Here is a 21062-nt window from a genome sequence, read left to right on the forward strand (position 1 = left end):
AAATAGTTAACTCAAAGAACCCAATCAACACTAAATAACACCTAATTCATCACATCCGTGTGCTTATTTGTCATAGAAAACCCCAATCAAGATGTTAAAAAGCTTTTATACTGCTAACAAACTCTATTTAGGACAGCACTCCATATTCTGGAGATATATTATTCATAGAAGATGCGGTAGATGAAACTCAATTAAAGAACCACTGCTTGCACCTCCACATCCTGGTAGGCATACAGTAATCTAATGTTGGGGATCCTATCTGTCTTCCTTCTTATCACGTAGCAACAGGAGAGCTGCGGAGTGATTATGCCAAGCCTGACCTGAAAAGGCACAGCAAAAAATAAAATCCAGTTGAAGAAAATTCCTCTGCACTCATTTAAAAAAAAAGGTAATGGGACCGCCCCGATGGTCGGACACAAAAACTTTAATGCAATGCGTTTCGTCTCTCTCCGCGACTTTATTAAGCATATTGCATAAAAACATTTTCACATACATTTATATGGTTAAATCCACTCACATGTGATCCCCAAATGACGTTCCATTTGCCAAGCCCACTCCGCTTCCGGGTTCAGAAGACTGTGGAGGGGCGGGATCGTACGTCATTACGTATACTGGAACGCACGCTTGGGATGGTGGCTATAGCATGCTTTCCATTCCTCCGTGATTACATCCCTTTAATGTCAGCAGAAACATGATTAGCGGATCAGCTGTTACAGACTAATGTCAAACGTTTCTACTTTAAAGCTATATTATACATAATGGCAGTTTTAATTCAGACATAGCTACCTCTATACTATGTCTAATATCTATACACTTTTTTCTTTAATAAATTATTTCCCCCCCCCCCCTAAAAAAAAAAACATATCCATATTACTGATTTTCCCCTATAGTATTGGAACTTTGAAATAACTTCTATATGGTCGATATATATGAAACATTCTTTAAAATTGATAATCATGAAGGCTACACAAATTCTTATAATCATGTCCTATTATATAATAAATATCCTACCCCATTTATATGCCTGCATACGCCTTGATGAATAAATAGTTATACTGCTAAGCTCAATATCCCCTTCAATGATTCATATTCATAGAGGTTTGAAGATCAGAGATTTGAGTTGCTTTAGGCCAGGTTTACGTGGAGGCTTTTTGTAGAGGAACTTTCCAATTTGAACTATTGAGAGACAGCTGCCGTGCACAGTACAATGCAACTCGCAGTTTTACCCTGCACTGCAGCTATAGCTTGATAGTTAACACTGTAATGTTGTGTTGCAGAACAAGTGTAGCTGTCTGTATGCCTGCCTGTAAAGTGTAGTTTTATTTCTTTTCTTCTTTATAACCACTAATTTTGTAGTCTGGGAAAGTATTTTACGGACTACCTGCATACCTTGAGAAGGGGTTTATGAGATTTCAAAGCTATTGGTTTCTCAGGATAGGTCAGCAGGGGTCCCGAGCAGGATCCTCCACTCAAGATCTCCACCAGTTAGATAATGACAAGCTGTTTCGGGAATCTGAAACTGTCAGAACAACAGTGACCTGGCTTGCTATTGCAGCTATTTCCCACTAGAGTGAATGTTAGAGAGCTGCAATGCCAGGGCAGACCACTTTGTGATGGACAGCATATTGACAGTTCCAGCCATTTGCAGCTACTTCTTATTAGATGTTCAGCAGAGGTCCTGAGCGGTGGACACCTGCTGATTTGCTATTCATAACCTATCCTGTAGGTTAAACACCTTTTAAGCTCTTTGTAGGATAAATCCTACATACAGTAGCTCACTCTTTGCCCCCTGTGAGTATAATGTGATTTATTGTGCTTTTATGCTTTAAGGGAAATTCTAATCCAATACATTTATTACACTTGTTTCTTTCCACCACTTCCATACAGCTTAAACGAAGCAGCAATGTGCTGGCTTCACTATCACTCTGCTGATGTGGGAATGGGAGGGCAGTGTTCCCCATTCTGGTGATCATGGGAATCCTAATAGTTTAACACCCACAGATTTCACATCAACCATCCAGTGGATAAGTGATAAATATTTTTGGCTGGAATGTCTTTTATCTTTTTTTCTTAACATTCAATATATTTTGATGACCATAAAATTAACGATATTTCATTTGTTGAATATAAAATATAAGTGATAACGTAATTCTAACTAAACTAAAATTTGTGTACTAAGTAGAGATGAGCGAACATGTCCGTTACGGACACATCCGCACCCGGACACCGGCTTTGCCGAACACTGCAGTGTTCGCGCGTAAAGGTCCGGATGCCGCAGGGGGGCGGGGAGATGCGCGGCGGCGCGGGCGGCAGTAGCGGGGAACAGGGGGGAGCCCTCTCTCTCTCCCGCACCCCCCCGCGCTGCCACGGCGGCCCCCGAACTTTTTCGCCCGAACACTGAAGTGTTCGCAAAGTTCGGTGTTCGGGCGAAAAAGGGGCGGGGCCGAACGTGTTCGCTCATCTCTAGTACTAAGCAATCGTAGTGTAGTTGTTTTTTTAAATCACATTTTACAGTTTATCCCTTTTATCTGTTGACATTTTTTAACATGTATAAATGAAATATTTCTTAAAGTTGACACCTGGTATATTGTGAAAATGCAACTAAGCACTTAACACTCATTTGTGCTTTCCTTTACACCAAAGAGTAAAGTTTTGTTAAAAATGCACAAAAATTTAAGCTTTTGGCTAAAAGTATAACCCAAGCAGAGTCTCAGATGCATAACACTTAAAAAAAAAAAAATAAAGTTTAATGGGTGCTGAACTCATCCATGTTTATGTCAGCAAGTACATATCTTAACACAGTCACCAAGATAAGGCCAAAAATCCTTGCAGTCCAGATAACAGTGTCACGTGCGCACTCTTCTAGCACAGGACATGGATGTGATTTTAAGAGGTTAATCTATTTTGCCCACTTAATCTTGCACCCTCTTTGCATACGAGTTGCTAATTGAGCATAAATCCCACCCTAGCACAGTTCATACACCACAAATACTTCTGGTAAAGTCAGAAGACTAGAAAAAACACACTCTGCTCTCCAACAGTCAAAGGGTAAAGCTTACTAATGTTTTAGGCTTTAATTGGAGAAGCACTGAGACCCCCAACTTGCAGGGCATTCCAAAGTATTTGTTTCCTAGGGTTAGACAAACATATGGGCTCATTCCAGCTGTAGTCTTCAAATGTGGCACTGTCCCATTGTTCAGCATGTTTTTTCATACCTTCCACCCTAGCTGCCCCTTGTTCCAATAAGCAAATACCCCTTCGGAGTTCCTTCCTGAAATGAAAGGCTCCTTCAGTTGAATGGGCAAGCCAAATTGAGCCAATATATACACATTTATACAGCAATTATTTGTTCGTACTGCTCAAAAGGCTTTCTATGCAGAAAATGTCACAGAGGAGCAATAGCTGATGGACGGTCCAGGAGCTACTCCACATGTGCTCTAGAGAACCCGGCCACCTAGAAGATTTTTCCACATGGAGTTAAAAGTGCGCAAGCATCAGCTATCTTCACTCCAGCGGAGGTGGCCTGCTTCCCTAGGAACAAGCAGTAAACAACTGCAAAGAAGACTGAGGCTTTTCAAGAAAATAATGCCTTTTTGAAATGGACATGTACTTGGTGAGTGCTTAAGTGTTCTATTTGCAGAAAATTGGAATTGGGTTCCCCAGATGGCAATACCTCTTTAAATGTCATGGCTTTGCGTCTGTGTAAATGAGCTCTGAATTGGGGTGCATGACCTCAGCTTTGCCAGCGGTCTCTTTTTATGTACAAAGAATGGTTCCTAATGGCTATGTGGTATGGTATTTTAGCGCACAGAAAAAACACTTTTAAAATCCAGCAGGATAGACTTGTCATATATCGGTTATCCACTAATTCTATACGTGAGGGGGAAAATAAAGATTCTATCATGCTTCTTTGTGTCCTGTAGCCCAAATACAGTGTAGAGAGTATTTAAATTATGCTCCCACAGCTGCACCATTTAATCCTGAATGCAGTGAAAGAGATGATTATTACATCACACATTTCTTCATGAACTTTATAACGCAGGGTTCAGTATGCTGGTGTTCCTAAAGGCATTGCATAAGATTAGAAAAAAAAAGAATCACTCTCATGAACTGTGTCTGGCATTGCAACTCGGCTCCAATCTCTAGAGGAGGAGTTGGAGAACAGACAAAATTGGGGCAAAGATGGGGAATAGTACAAACTAAACTTTGTTTACAGGACTGCAGCGTTTAGTCACATTGACAACATGTAACTGTTACAGCCAATCACTTTAATCCATTTTGATTTGGATTTTATTTGAAGAGGAACATAAGCCCCAGTAAAGTGAAGAAGAAAAAGTTTAAGGATCTGTTCACATCTTTACTAGAAGGAAAAAAGAAGTTTGTGCAAGTAACTACACAGGCTCTGTTTAGTACGGAGCTATGATATGTCACCCACAGCAGTCTACGGCATTATATTATACTTTGTACATGTACAATTTGCTGTTTATATACTGAAAACAACAAGGAGATCACCATTAAGTCTGCAAATAAAGTTAGTTCTATAGTCCCCATGAATACATCAGGCTACATGAAAGAAGTAGACAGATAGTTGACTGACACCAGATGCTACATCAAACTGGATCAAGACCTGACTCAAAAATAGATAAGGGAATTGAGAAGGGTCATCAGAAAGCCTTTGGACTTGATACTGGAGAACCCCAGAGTTGGAATATTCTACATGCTTCCCAAACTACACAAAGCTGGTAATCCAGGGAGCCAAATATTTCCAGAGAAAGAATCTCAGAATAAGTAGGTGTTCTCAAACCACTGGTAAGAAATACAACCAGCAACTTGCAGGATCCCACTGACCTACTGAATAAACTGTCACCTTTAGGTGTACTCCCAATGGCACCATTCTGGCCACCATGGATGTGGAATCCTTATATTCTAACATCCCACATGAGGATGGACTTTACCGCCTGCTAGGTACACCTTGAGGCCAATGGGATTGCCTCTGAATCTGTGTTACAACTCACGAGATTCAGCCTCACGCACAACTATTTCTTCTTTGGCAAAGATATATGCCTTCAAGTCCTTGGAACTGCCATGGGCAGTAAAATGGTGATATGCCAATTTTTTCATGGCAAAACTGGAGAGTGATTTCTTGGCCTCCTGCTCCATCAAACACTTGGCCTACTTCCACTACATTGATAACATCATAATCATCTGCACCAACTCCCAATAAGAACTAATAAAGTCCAGTGAGAGATTCAGTGCATATAACCCCACCATAAACCTGACATTAAGCTACTCGTATACAGAAATCAACTTTTTGGACACCACCATAAAAATTTTAAACAACTGAATACAGACATTCCTATACCAAAAACCTATTGATCGGCACACATACGTAGGATGGGACAGTTTCCATCCCAAGCACATCAAAAAGTCTATTGTCTACAGCCAGGCCATCAGATATAACCAGATCTGTTCTAACCCAACAGACAGAGATGAACATCTATACCATCTTAAAAGGGCATTTTTAAATCAGGGTGACCATCCCTCCTCAATTGATGATCAAATCACTAGAGCTACCAGGATACCCTGCAATCCACAGCTAGAGATAGCCTACACAGGAATGACTTTCTGAAAACCATATTCCCGGACCCTCACCTGCTATGTTACAGGCAACCTCCAAACTTGAGGAGCTTTAACCCTTTCCAATCCAATTTTTTTGCCACGTGCATTTTTCCCAGCTCCAATTTATTTTGTGCGGGAAAGAGGTTGGTGGATTACTTGGAACAACAACATAGAAAACCACACAAATAAATTACCTAATGATTTTATTAGCACTTTTAGATAAAGTAAAAGCCTGGACTTCAGCCTGCAATTTGTTTCAAAAAACATCACAGCTCACTTACTGACATAAAAGTGTGTCGGGTGTCCTGCGGCAGCAGAGCGGGGGAGGGAAGCACATTCGGGCATTCACTATCAGCACTGATAAGCGCTGGGCTCTTCATTTACTGACTGCACTCATGTTCTTTCTCCCCTCCTGTATTGTCAGAGAATACAGGGCAGCAGGGCAGAGGAGAAGGAACATCTGGCTTTCAGTAAATGAAGAATCCAGCGCTGTTCAGTGCTGTTTGCAGCTCACTTATTCACATAAGTGTGTCGGGTGGCCTCTGTCAGCAGAGCGGGGGAGGAAACAGCATGTCGGGTCTGTCCCGACATCGGAGCTATAGAGGAAAATGATGATGTCTGGGCAGCCCCGACAGTGGATTGGAAAGGGTTAAATTCAGGAGTGCATTGCCTTCTGACATACAAAAAGAAATTTATCCCTGCAATGTAAGGAGCTGTAAGACCTGCTCACACATACTGACCGCAAGCCCCACACAGAAATGTTACTCCCCGGCCGGTGGCTCCGCTCTGCACATGCGCCGGCTGGGTGGCAGCCAGCACATCACAGAGCGGATGCCGCGGGAGCAGATGAGTGCTGCCCTGGTCCCTGCAGGGACTCGGGTCGGGTCCTCACAGCGGGATCTGACCCGGCCGTCTGCAGGCAGCCTAACTCCCTATCAGCATGGGTTTATGAGGGGTTGCTCCTGTCAAATAAATCTGATCAGCTTCTACAGGTAGGTAAGTTCTAAACTGGACGCTGGGGTGATAGGTTCCCATCTAACTATGGACAACATCTGCATGGAGTTTGTATGTTCTCTTTGTGTGTATTCTCATTATTTTCCTTCTCTGGAAAAGGAAAAAGAAATATGGTGGCCGAGTTGCTAGTACTGCTGCCTTGCAGTTCTAGGTTCAAATTTGATTAAGGGCAACATCTGTATGGAGTTTTTCAAAGTCCATGCAGATGTTGTCATTGATAAGATTTGAACCTTGTACCCCAGCACTGAAAGGCAATAGTGCTAACCTCTGAGCCATAGTCATTGAAGAGGCAAATCAGACCTATCATTCCCAATCCAATTTATCTAATAATTGCTCATCATTATTATTTACTATGGAAAATTCAACAGTTTTCTGGCTTAAATTGTCAAATATGCCACATTTGCCATGTGTATCAGATATTCTCTAAGACTTTTTTTGCTGCATGGGACAAAGGGGCATTGCTTTTGTAGAAAACGAACATGACCTAAATGCAACATCATGTGCCAAAAATTGCACAATTTTTGTCGCAAACTACGCCAGCTAAAAGGTGGTATAAAGTTAGTCTAGACAATCGTCAAATTCAACAGATTTATCATTCATCAGAGCTGCAATGATTAGTCTGTCACATGTAAAACTGTCTATTAGTAAATCAGCACCAATATTTGTTTATCTTTCACTTTGAATTATTCTGATCTAATCACACATATTCTGACATTCATCATTTTCAGACAATTAATCTTGTAGAACAATACATTCATATAACAAAAGATGGTGCCTGTTTCTGTCTGGGCAGCTGAGTGGCACAAGCTGCCTGAGAATCCACAGCACTGTGGATCCAATAAGCGATGTGTTCAGTTAGGTGTGAAATGCTCAGCCTATCAATGGGCTGTCTGTCTCTTAACAACTTGACAAGCTCTGCTAAAGAGCTTAACCATGCAGATTAAACCTTAAAAAAAATAGTCTCCCATCTGTTAACCGGAGGAGCTGTCACTTGCATTCATCGTGGTGTCTAAACCAAGTTGGAAATTTCAGTAAGTATTTATAAATTGCATATTGTGCACAATGTGAACCCTCGCCTACTTACTTTATCTACTATACATGTTTATGGTAAATATATGCACTTTGTTTCCCTAGTCAAAAGTAGGAAGAATGAGTCACTGTTCCTGGGTAATCATCTTGGGCTTATTCTGCACGACAGGACTTGAAGGACAGTTACAACCTCCGACAGGTAACAAACTTCACTTGGTCATATCAGTGTAAAATGCTGCAGGATATCCCAATGTGTTCTTTGTACATTATGGTTTTTTTTCATAGAACTGGATCTAGTCCTCCAACCAAAAGCCAGCCAATGACAATTCCAGCTCTGCCTTATCTGAAGGCGATGCTCTCCTGAATGAGCAATCGTGCCTGAAGATATATAGTGTACATTGATGACATGAAAGCTTTATAAAACACTTTTATTTGAATGCTCATCGTATTTTCTAGATGGGTCCAAAATTATTTTGATATATTAGGACGCTTTTGCCTGGAAAGCAAAACCCACAGATACAGTATTTTAATGCTGCCCTTGTGTGTATTACTGTATGATAGTATATGAGCTAGCTATATAACAGTATATATGATCTAATGCAGTATTTTAGCCTCTGTACAATGTCGTCAATATGCAAAAGAATGGCTTATCCTCATTTGTTAAGAAAAGTTTATTATTACATTTCATTTTAAGATAGACCATTAAATGTACTTTGATCCTAGTACTAAGTCATACAGAACTGCTTGTCAATAATATATTGGATCAAAACCATCTGAATAATGTAATTTATGCTTGCATGAATTTATTTACGTTAGTTGTATGTTTGGGGTGTATATGCCGATCCATCTATGAATGTCTTGTATTAGTAGAATTTCTATAAGTATGCATGTATGCATCTTATATCTTATCTATGTATGTATATTTATACAGAGATACACTGTACGTATGAAAGCCTATTAGTTTGATCATAACTATAGTATAGAGTGATCATTGAAGTATTTGGGAGTACCTGACGTGTATGTGTGTCTGTTTTTCTATCAATGTGACTCAGTTTTTAGCACTGTTGCCTTTCAGTGCTGGTGTCCCAGATTAAAATCCCACCAAGGGTAACATTTGCATCGGTTTTGAAAAACTCCATCTACATGTTGCCCTTGCCTAGGTGTGAACCTATAACTCCAGTACTGCAAAGCAGCAGTGATAACAACTGAGTCACCATACCTGTCCTTTCTGCTCCAGAGGAGGAAAAGAACAGTAAGAATGAATACAAAGGGAACATTAAAAAACCCTCCAAATATTGCTCCTGTACAGATTTGAACCTAAAACGCCAGTACTACAAAGCCGAAATGCTAACAACTAAGCCACCACACTTCTTCTTAATTCTCCCTTTTCCAGAGCAGGAGAAGATGGAAAAGAATAGGAATAACAAACACATAGACGACCTACAAGCCCAATGCAGATATTGTCCATAATGAGCTGTGACCCTAGAACTACAGTGCTACAAGACATCCATGCTAGCCACTGAGCCACCAAGCTCCTTCCTCCTGCTGCAGCTTCTTCTCCAGAGCAGGAGAAGGAGATCTTCATTGTCTTCTTCCCTTTTCCCTCCTCATTCTACTTCTCTTTCTTCTCCTCCCTATGCTCCTTCTCCTTATTCTCCATCTCCTACACTTTCTTCATCTTCTACCTCTCCTTAGCAGGAGGAGGAAAAGGAGAAGAAGAGGTAAAAACAAGCATGGTGGCGCAGTCATTAGTACTGTTGCATTGCAGTGCTGGGTTTCTAGGTTCAAATCTGCCCAATGACAATATCTGCATGAACTTCTCTCTTTGTGTTGTGCCATCTCCTCCTACAGAATAGGAAGACCAAGCATTGTGACTCAGTTGTTACTGATGCTGCCCTGAAGTCCTGTATTTAAATCTTACCAAGGGCAACATCTGAAGGTTTTTTTTATATTCTCTTTGTGTTTATTCTTACTGTTGTTCTCCTTTTCTTCTGCCACAAGATAGACAAGTGTGGTGGCTCAGTTGTTAGCTCTGCTGTTTTGACATACTTTCTTTCTGTTACTTTTTGGTAAAAATTGGGTTGGTATGACCTGATCCAATTTTAGAACAATCAGTACAATTTTATCGAATTGTACAAGAATTTTACTTTATCTTACTGAGAGTAATAATATAATAAAATATGCTTAAGCTGTAATATTTACACAAATATATCCTAGTTGTATAAATGTATGCATGGCAGTTTGCCTCCTAGTAATTTTTTTTCCATAGACCCTATAGAACACAGTAGCCTTTCACAGAGAGCACATACAGTATATTTTCACCATGGCTGATTCTGTACAGGGTCTTAGTTGTGCTCTATTCGTGTTCTTGTAGCTGAACAGAGAGAACACTATTACTAGTCATTCCAATCAAACACAATCTATGGCACATTTTTTGCCATCAATTAAAACTTGGCACAGCATCTGAATGCAGGGCAGTACAGTTGAAAATAATGAACTTTTGCCCGTTTGTTATACAGATTGTGAGCAGATGAGCAAGCTTTTGAATTCTGAAATTCCTCACTCAGGGACAGTTACAGAGACAATAGATTCTCCGCTATTAAGAGATGTGAATGGAGTCTGGATCTGGTTGTTGTTATAACTATTAACAAAGTTGTATGCTCAAGACTAAAGAGAATGGATAGTATTGATACAACTACATTGTAATTTCATTTTGACATAATTATTAATAATTAAAAAACATTGTCCCCCACATTCTGCAGTGACATTGCCAGGAAATATCACTTTAACAGCATTTTAGTTGCTTATGAAAAACACTAATGTTATAGCCCTAAATCAACTTGCACTGTAAATGTTATATGCACTTAAACAGTTTGATTAAAGATTTGTCTGAAATGAGAAAAAAGTATATTTTTTTATTCCAGAAACAGGGGCGCTCTTTTCAATGGACTGTATTTGGTATTACATCTGAGCCCTATTCAAATGAGTAAGGTTGAGCTGCAATACAAGATACAGTCCATGGATAAGAGTCTTGCTCTTTCTAGAACAGACCTCTTTTCTAATCTTAGACAACCCCTATAAGGACTTGAGAAACTCTAAACTGAAAATGTATACTCTGGTCACTGGTAACTTTATATGGCATGAACGTGATTTTCCTTGTATCTCTTCATTGTGTTCTGTTCTACACTTTTTTACTTGAATTAGGCACCTGTATCTAATTTTTTGTCTCATTGCCCCTTCTTTAGTTATAGAATCCAGAGCAGCGCTTGACAGTATTCGAGACAAAGAACTGACAAATATACAATATGGCGTGGAAGAGGGCAGTGGATCGGTGCCAGAATCTACTCCACCTCTGGCTGAATCACACACCCACTATAGGACTTTCCTCAAAAGGAAAAAGAGAGCAATTTTATTTCCCAGTGGAGTGAAAGTATGCCCAGAAGAAACATTTGACCAAGCTCTTGCGAATCATATAAAATTTTTTAAACTCAGGGGTAAGTAAATATACAAAAAATCTTTAGGTAGATCCTTGAAAGTATGTGTTTAAATAGCATTTTATGGATACACGCAATATATTGGCATAGTAAACAGCTAATAAAACTACTAACGACAACCTGTCCGTGCGTGCATGAGTGAGTGAGTTACATGCTCCGCCCCTGATCACATGACGGTGATGTCATCACAGGTCCTGTAAGCACTTGACTGCTGTCCGGCTAGGTGTTTGTTAATATTCCATAGCAACTGAGGCCCGTAAGGGTGTGTAGGGGATTGAATACTAACGAACACCTACAGCAGCTGTGTGCTTACAGGACCTGTGATGATGTCACCGTCATTCCACTGTGTGGGAGGAGTTCGGGGTCACATGACCAGGGGATGATCAGTGTGTGCAGGACTCTGCTGGGCTGCTTTTGATCCCTGTTGTATGAAGAATGTATGTAGCAGAGCTGTATGTGATGTGCATGTAGCAGTGCTGTGTGTGACGTGCATGTAGCAGAGCTGTGTAGTGCATTGCCACAAGCAACACTGGTACTACATAATTTCCTAATGATAACTAGTAGTTTCAAAACAAGTGAATATTAGGGCTCACTCACACAAGTATATTTTGGCTGCATATTATGTGTTTAATTTTTATGTGCGTAATATGTAGTACAATTGCTCAATGTAGATAAATGCGGTTTTTGCATTGCATAAAAAATATGATCACGTGAGTGAGCCCTTAGTAAGAGATGGCATGAGTCAGCACAAAAAGGATCTTGGGAAGATTAATGCAGTGATCCATTACATGCTTGGCACCTATCGTGATAAAGCTTGTGCTGACTTCATTTGATCCATAGGATATTTGTATTAGCACTGCAGTGATATATTTTGAGCATTTTTACTCTGCAAAATAATACATGGCATCTACCGTTCTCTCTGCAATGTTGATTGGCTTTACTTCCAGTTCAGTAGATACTGACTACTGTAATATCATGACCTGGCTAGATCATACAACATTCTGTACTCCTATATGTTGACCCAAGATAAAAGAGGAAATAACTGTCTAATATAACTGTTTTCTCCCAAAATATACATAATCTGTGACCAACATGAGAGCAGTGAAAACTGGAATTATTAGTACATTTCTGATCTTTGTTGCACATAACCTGATCAGAATTCTTAGAATGCCAATGCTGTTTGTAGGGAATTAATCTATAAATATGTTTTTATTTCTGGCATATGTTTTTGAGTGTTTCTCTTTGTTGAGTGATGGTTTTGTCCATTTGGTCTATGCACACTTGTAAGAAAAAATAGGTGAACCATTTGGAGTTCCACTTTTATTGAATTTATCCATAGAACTGTTGCTCTGAAGCACTGTGGAACATCCAGGTGATCTTGGGAAAAGATGGGCTGCAATGTTTTTTAATTGGACAGCAGCAGCTTTCTTCATGGTGTGCTTCTATGAACACCAGTCTTGTTCAGTGTTTTTCTAATAGTGGATACATGAACAAAGCTTTGCAGTTTGTAGAGTGTTCCGTAGGTTTTTAGCTATTATCCTTGGGTTCTTTCTCACTTCTTCCAGGATTATCATTGTGCTCTTAGAGTGATCTTTAAAGGGTTGTGCCAAGATGCACAACTCCTTTGTGAACGCAGGACTCAGGGCAATCAGCTAACTTCCCTGAGTACTATTCTTGGCAACCCAGCCAAACAGGTGATTTTGCCAGGGGAAGATGCAGTCTGCCTAGCCTGGCATGATATGAATGGCCATCCAGTGACATCAGGACAGGCACCACTCTAACTTATTGGTTCTCTATTCTGGGACATAGAGGGGGCCCTGAGTGGGAGACGCTGCTCTATGACATTCATACACCTTAATAGGCCATATAAATAGCAGATACCATCTTGGAACAACCCCTTTAACATGTGCCTACTTTTATGCAGATTAGCAACAGTCCTAAATTTCCTCCATTTGTAGATTATTTGTTTATAGATTCATGTACACCCAGGTTTTTAGCAATGCTTTAGCAGCCTTTTCAGGTTCATACATCTCTATAATACATCTTTTGAGGTCTTCTGGAAGTTATTTACAATGAGGCATGGTTCAAACTCACCAATTTTCTTTAAAAGAATGTATTTGTCAGTAACCAGAGTTTGTGTGTCTTTATTTAATGGGCAAAGCACCTGTTAAACCCAAACTTCCAATTGATTCTTGTAAATTGAAACACATTTTGCCAGTTAGCTTTTGGAGAAGTCGTTACCACAGAGGTTTGCTTATATTTTCTGCTGCACTATGAATGTTTACTCAATGTGCTCAATGAAAGACATGAACGGTGCAACTTTTTGTGTTATTAGTTTTCTTATATTGCCTGGCAACAATAAGACCACATTTTATTAGTAACCAATGCTGAAATACTTGTAATTCCAAAGGTTTCACAAACTTTTTCTTGCATCTGTACATGGGCCAGAAGTGACTAACAATCATAGTTGCTTTCATAATTATTGTGTTGGTACTTCATCCCAGTTAGGCCTCCGGGCACACGGGCGGAAATTCCTGCAGAATTTCCGCCCCTGCACACCTGCATAGGATTGCATTACAATACGCAATCCTATGCAGATGGCCATGATTTGTCCACGTGAAAATACGCGCAGAAAACAAATCGCGGCATGCTCTATTTCTGTGCGGGTCTCGCAGAGGCGCGCACAGAAATGTCACTCAGGGGCCGCCGGCTCCGCTCTGTGCATGCGCCGGCTGGCCGGGAGCCGGCACATCACAGAGCCGGAGCCGCGGGAGAGGTGAGCGCCGCACTGGTCCCTGCAGGGGCTCTGGTCGGGTCCAGCTGCGAGAATTCTCACAGTGGGATCCGAACCGGCTGTCTACAGGCGGCCTTACTTGATATTGCTGTGTGAATTAAGTTATGCTTTTGTTACATAGTAATTGGTTAAGTGAGCACTGCAGAACTTGTAGATTTCACTGCCATAAACTGTGGCCCTATCAAGTTACCACAGAGAATTACATTTCCATGGTAGCAAGGTCATTAATTTTAGTAGTTCCAATTAAAGGTTGGTGATACATTTTGTTAGTGTGCTCAACTGTGATGGTATGATTCAAAATGTATTGATTAGTTTTTTGCAAGAGGCTTTTTATAAGAACCTTAGGGTCTTTCTACACAGGACCAGCAATAATCGCTCCTGTGCTTTTACACAGGAGTACCATCGCTGAGTGAATGGAGGCGGAGACGGCTGGAGATCATTCCAGACCTCCATTCACAGTAAACAGGCAGTCATTCATAGACAAACAACTGTCTGTTTACACAAGGTGATCGTCCTGATCACCTTGATTGCTGTTGATTTTTATGCATGCACGATCTGAACAATGAATAATTATCTTCAGTTTCCCAAATACAGCGAGTGTTCGAACGCTATCATTCAGTGTAAAAAGACCCTTACTTCTCAGGTCTGTGCTATTGGCTGGAGCTGTGCCTCAGACTCCCTGCTCTTCCCACTCCCTGCAGGCATTGTGCAAATATTACTGACAATTCCAACATTGTTCTGCTCTATTTTAGATGTTTCCTCTGAATATGGACCAAAAATGAGGGGCAATAAGCAGAAAGGGACCTGATAGCTCTTAGTACTAATAACATTATGTGCAGAGTACGTGCAGGGAATGGCAAGAGCAGGAAGTCCGTGAGGTGCAGCTTCTGACAAGAGTTTTGGAGTAATTTTTTAGGGACCTATAGAGCATCGTGGAAACTTCCATCTGAGGGTCCAGTGTGAATAATTTGCTGAAACTGAATACTCCTTTAGGGTGAATGCCCACTAACAGATTTCTACCACGTTTTCCGCAGTGGAAACCCACGCATGAATTCCGCGGCTATTAGGTTCTATTGAATATAGCATATTAATGGAGACCGCAGAATTCCGCGATCACTCGTAGGCACTATCACGTCTTTAATCGCCTTACTTCTGCGGCATAAATCCGCAGGCGTATCCTGCAATGCTCGTAAGCATGAGCCCTTAGGGACGTATATTATGTAGAGCACTATGAAAACGTGTACCTGAGGATCGAGTATAAAAGACCTATTGTTATTTAACACAAGTTGCTCCATTTTACTAATTATAAAACTTTGCATGGAGGACGTATGTCCTCGGAAATGCGTTGCATATGTGTGTCTGCTCATATGCCTGTATTTTAGATTTTATTACCAAGAAATCTTTGACTGCATTTCTGTGCACCAACCTTGTGTTTCGAAGTGGAGATTTGGATCTACGTTGGATTATTTCAGGCAACTTTACGCAAACGTATAGGCAAAAACGCTCATGTAAGTGCAACGCATTTGTGCCATAAACAATGCAGTTTTGCATGCATTTTGGCCCATATTACTGTATTTTTGGCACTCACACTGCCAGTTCACATGGGCGCGGGACACACCCCTGCCCTAATTTTATAGGCTATTTAGCCTAATGAGTTCGGATGGGTTGCATTGTAATAGAAAGTTACTATTGGGCTTCTATAAATTGGATGTAAAAGAAGTTGTATATATGATTAACTATACAGTTAACACACTGGAATCCTGTCTGAGTCGTAAGCAAACCTAAGCTCCTGGTATTTTTAAGACCATTGCATATCCCTAAACTAAGCTGGATAAAGAGCTGACTTGGCCATGAATGGAAGAAGCAGGATTATTAGCAGTGTTAAACAGCGGGATATCACTTATATAACATCTATAACCTTGGTGTTTAAGAAAGCCATTATGTAATATATTATTTAATTGTATGCACCTCCTTTTCTAAAAACGGATATCAGGGCATATATGGTATTAAACATTTTCTCAGGTTTTCTACTTTGTTTACAATATCATATGCAATAGAGCATTAATCGATTGCCATGTCAAGTAGTGATGGCAGAATTGGACACAACTTATGGCGCTGTAGGAAAAGCGGCATAAATTAGTATCAACCTCTATGTCATTTTAACCCCTTGAGGACAAGGGTGTTTCAGTTCTAAAAGACCAGAACTTTTTTTCAGGATTTTACCCATGATGTGGTATTAATGCACTACTTTTTTTTCCTTCAGCTATCAAAACTTTTTTTGCTGTGTTTTTTTTTTCCCGAGACATATAGAACTATCTTTTCACCGTTTTTTTTTACCTTATTAGGGGTAAAAAGCTAAAAGAAATGTTTTTTAAATGTATAGCTATCTATTTTTAAAATTAGTATATTTAAGCTTAAAAAAAGTACATAAATGAGTTCCCCATTTTGCTTCGGTGCTTCTCATATATAATTTGTATAGTCTTGGATTGCAGGGCCCTATGGCGGCGGTTTAGGTTGGCGGCGGTGGTGGGTTGTTTTCTTTTTTATTTATGTTTTCATTTTATTCTGTAATTTTTTTAAAACTTTTTTTGTAACTATTTTTTTACCATCTATGTCCCCAATGGCATCATATAAAACCGCTGGGGGTCATTCACATTTTTTTTTTAATTTAACACTTTTCAACTGCATCCATAGAAGCCTCAGGGGAAAGCATCCCTCTGTAGTGATAGTAGTCACTAACAGAGCTGATCCAGGTCTGCTAGGACCCTTCAGCTCTGCTGTGGTAGGAGGTACCCGGAATAGTGGAAGTGACACTTCTGCTTTCTCTCTTCATTACATAGCACTCATTGAGAACTATGTAGCTTACAAGACAGAAGGTAGTAGTGGTTAGAAACTGCTTCTGCCTTATCCTCCAGGTACTCGGAGATTTCAGGAATAGAAGCTTTAATCCCATGCCGTATTTTAATTATCATCCGGGATTAAAGCCCAGGACCAAGTGCTGTAAATTTACTGTACTTGGTCCTTCAGGGGTTAAGAGAAAGTTGTTTTTTTTAGCAATGACAGTCAGATTGCCTTCTACATCAGTATGGTTCCATCAAATTGTTGGATGTGGGCTTTTTAATGAACTATGGATTATTTTTAAAATATAATTGAAATGTGGCTGCCTTCTGGACAGAAAACTGTGCTTTCAGCATTTTATGGCTGAACATGGGACAAGAAAACCCCTTTACAGTAATGTTGTGTGGTTACAAGTCAACACAGCCAATATTGAGAAAGACCTTAGGCTAAGACTAAATAGGGTTAGAAACTAGGGATTTGAACAAAACAGATCTTTACTAGCTGATCAAAGAGAGTCCACTGCTCAGGATCCCCACTGATCAGCTGATCATCTGACCATCAGTGACCATGGGCTGAACATTATCATCAGTGGTTAGAGGAGGAAGTATACTAGCCAGCTTCACTCCCATTGAAATCAATGGATGTTCTGCACTACTATTAGACTTTTTGCGCCTCATTATGGACAGGATCAGACATCTGGTCCTGACTATAAGGAGGAGCAGGAAGTGTCATAGGAGGCATCGCTCCCATTGACTTCAATGGGAGTAAAGTCGGCTGCTGCACTTCCTTTACTGACCACTTATGCAGTGGGGCCGGATGATCAGCTGTTTGGCAGGGATTCCACGCAGCAGATCATTGTCGATCAACCACTGATGACCTGTCCACAGGATAGCTTATCATTTGTAAAAGCCTGGAATACCCCTATAACATAAGACAATAGAAGTATGACTAAAGAAGGTGGAGGTGCAGAGATAGCAGTTACAGCCAAGTTATGGTGTCTGAGAGGGCCCCCGAACCCCTCTGCTGCATAAGAAGACACTAGTATTTTAAGTGGTGCATTGTAGGTGGAGCTCTATTGGGGCCCAAGAGCTTTAAGTTACTGTATGCCTCTGTAACACAGGAATGGCATGTTTTAGCAGAGTACAAGCCACTTTGCCATACGTTACAGAAGTAGGTTCTTTGCTCTCATCCTGAGTCCTTTAAAAACAATATTAAAAAAATTAATATCACTAAGTAGCATAATATGGTAGCCTGTGATGCTAGTGATAGGTCCTTACCAGAAAATGTGCCTTTAGTTGTCTCTTTCCTGGTGATGGGCATGAGTCTCATACCGTGGCAGGGAAGATTTGCTTAGCCAGTGATGCTACTCTCACGTTCTGGCTAGGAAAGCCTATAATGAGCTCAGAATTGCCTTGATTTGTTTCTCGTGACTTTATAAAAAGGCAGCGAGAGAGCAACTCTGTCACTATCAAAGTGGTCAGATACAGACACGTATTTTCAAGTAGGCACTGGAGGTCTAGTGCATCCAACATCCTCCATGGTCTAGTGCCTTCGTTAATGACCACACCGCCAATCTGTGTTGTCTTGGCTTCAGTGATGATTTTCCATGCACTTGTGATTGCTGCAACTAATCACTGACCTTAGCAGTATATGCCTCAAGACTGCAGAGGCGAGAAGATTGACTGCAGCAACTGCATGTGTATGTAGATTAAAGACTGGCCCTAAGGAAAGGAGGAATGATAGGGAATCTGAGGGGAGAGCATTCCATTAGCTTTCAGGCCAGTTTCAGGTGAGCATATTATGGACACATTGATGTGCCTGTAATACGGTTGATTGTCCCGGCCCAACTGAAGGTCTACATACCCAAGCTCCAAGTACCATAGGGATCTATGATGATTTGGTTAGGGTCACCAGAGCCATGGTTGAGCTGGGACACTTGTTCATATTACAGCTGCATATATGCACCTGTAATACACTTGTCAAACTGGCCTAAAAGGAATTTAAAAAACTCTACCACCATTGATTAGTATAAAATAAGGTTTGCTTAGCTCCTATAGTGGCTCCTTGTCCAGCGCTGGAGCCACAATCCCTGCCACTCCAAACACGGTAAAAGCCGTCCGCTGTCACGTGCCGTTCATTGTGCACGATTGTTCAGCCAATCACAGGCTTCAGTAGTCATGTGATGTTCATGACAGAATCACAGCTAAAACCTGAGGTTGGCTGAGTTTTCACGTGCACAATAAGTGACATGTGATTGCGACTGGTTCATTCCAGGTTTGGGCTCCAGTGCTGGATGGGTAGCCAATGAAGGAGATAAGTATGCTTTTTTCTTTATTTCACACTATTCCACAGTCGTAGAATTTTTATTTTGAATCCTCGAAATCTCCTTTAGCCATTTGATGCCCTCTCTGAATTTTTAAGAACTTAGAAAATCTCTTTAAACCCTTAGTGTTTGCCAATATGTCTTTTTATAGCAGTCACTAATGGGCTTTAAAGCTGCACATATGCCTTTTTACGACGTTGCAGGTTTAACTAGGTCTTGGCAGTCTACTAACTAAGCTTGGTTCTCAAATCTATGCATTTCTATATGTTTATTAGTTCTAGTACTACATCTATGTAGTAAGCGTAGTTCTGTTACGGTGTTCATACAGCAAGGTCAATTCTATTACTGTATTTATGTAGTAATCTGTTGGCATACCTATGTAGTTCTATCTAGTTCTTAGGTCTTATACTGTATCTATTTATTAAGCTAGGGTCTGTTACCATAAATATGCAAACAGCTTCTGCAAGCATACATGTTGGCCTAAGGGGTGTTTTGGCCAATAGCTATCTAAAGTGTATGTCAGCTGCTTTAATCTGACTCAACAGGGGGTCTAACAACTAAATATGTCTAGGGCAACTCTAAATATGGCTCTGGTAAGAAGATGAGCAATTGCTTATCCAAGCTCCCCTTCAAATGCTCCATAACTCTAGTAACTAGCAAGTAATATTAAGCACTCAAACAACACTGAACAAATGATAATAAAGATTACATATATTACGTTTATAGTTTCTTACTATAAGTCTATAAATCACTATTGCTGATTTTTTGATGATACCTGTTACACATTCTGGACCTATATAGCAATAAATAAAATGCATTATGAGTCCACATTTTCAACCTGCAGACACTCCATATGCTGCCATGTGGTGACTCAAAATCCCATTTAGAATATATAAGAGTGTTTAGTCTGTGCCACTTAGTATATCAAAGGTGCAAAGCCAGAGTGCTGTCTGTCAAATGAACGTAAGGTGATCTCTTGCTACTTGTCAACGTGTTAGAGGGGTGAATTGAATACCTATATTTGCACCTAATGAACCTTTAAATGGATTACCTACCAAGAAAATTGCCAGAGGCAAGAGAATAGCCTAATGGTTACCCTCCCAAACATAACATAATAAATTGTATACTTTATTAACATATATGCGCTCAAAAAAGGACAGACACTTTAAAATAAAGGAGTAGGTGGTTGAACTAGATCTGGAGTATGTCCATAAAGGAACTAATTGTATGTTAGCTAGGCAAGCTGAAAGGGTATGATACAAAAGTGTGAGTCTATTAACTTACATGCTGGGAGAGTCGGTATTGAGGTGCCAGACTGGTGTGCTGTAGGCCTGGGCATGATATAGTCCACGGCCTGGTCAACTGGAGAGTGGGTTTTTCTTCTGTGGTAAGGTGGCAGAGACTGGAGAGTGGTGATGATTGTAGATTTGGAGAGCATGACATGGGCCTGTGTGTGGCTGAATAGGTCATCTGCAGAGACTGAGCAACTCCTTCTTGGGGAGCAATATAGCTATTTTACTAAGCATGACCTAGAATGTGGTTCATGGAGTCAATGGTAAGATAGCAGATGACCATAGGAGGTCACAGTGCTAATAGAGTGTTGCCACATATGGGGTAAGCCTGCTGGTGTTTAGTGTGGGCTGCAGCCAGAGTGGTGACAGCAGAGGTGTAATGTTCGCTCATATCTTTTGTTCTGAGAGGTCCTTATAGGCTGGTGAGATAACTACAGTATTACCTAGTTGCCCCACAGAACTGAGATTTTACAAAGAGGTAGACGGGCAGCACATATATAGTAAGGGTGCTGCTGAAATGTGTCGAAGATAATCCAAATCATGTAAAGAAACATTTAAAAAGGAAAATAGCCCACTCCCAAAAATTGTGAAAGATTGAAAAAGCTTTATTATTACATAAAACAAAGACAAAACTCTTAAAATAGTAAAAAATACGAATA

The 21062-nt window shown here is 40.4% G+C and overlaps 1 protein-coding gene across 1 annotated transcript in view; it reads left to right on the forward strand.

Moving 5' to 3' along the window:
• Window positions 1–7773: 7773 nt before the first annotated feature.
• IMPG2 (interphotoreceptor matrix proteoglycan 2) overlaps window positions 7774–21062 on the forward strand; it is a 63500-nt gene continuing 50211 nt past the window's right edge. The window contains exons 1-2 of the mRNA XM_066588711.1: window positions 7774–7861; window positions 10908–11156. Of these exons, the coding sequence (XP_066444808.1) occupies window positions 7783–7861; window positions 10908–11156 (328 nt within the window). The 5' untranslated portion in view covers window positions 7774–7782. The remainder of the gene's footprint in view (window positions 7862–10907; window positions 11157–21062) is intronic.

This window comes from Eleutherodactylus coqui, chromosome 1, assembly GCF_035609145.1.
Source record: "Eleutherodactylus coqui strain aEleCoq1 chromosome 1, aEleCoq1.hap1, whole genome shotgun sequence".
NCBI classification, from domain to species: Eukaryota; Metazoa; Chordata; class Amphibia; order Anura; family Eleutherodactylidae; genus Eleutherodactylus; species Eleutherodactylus coqui.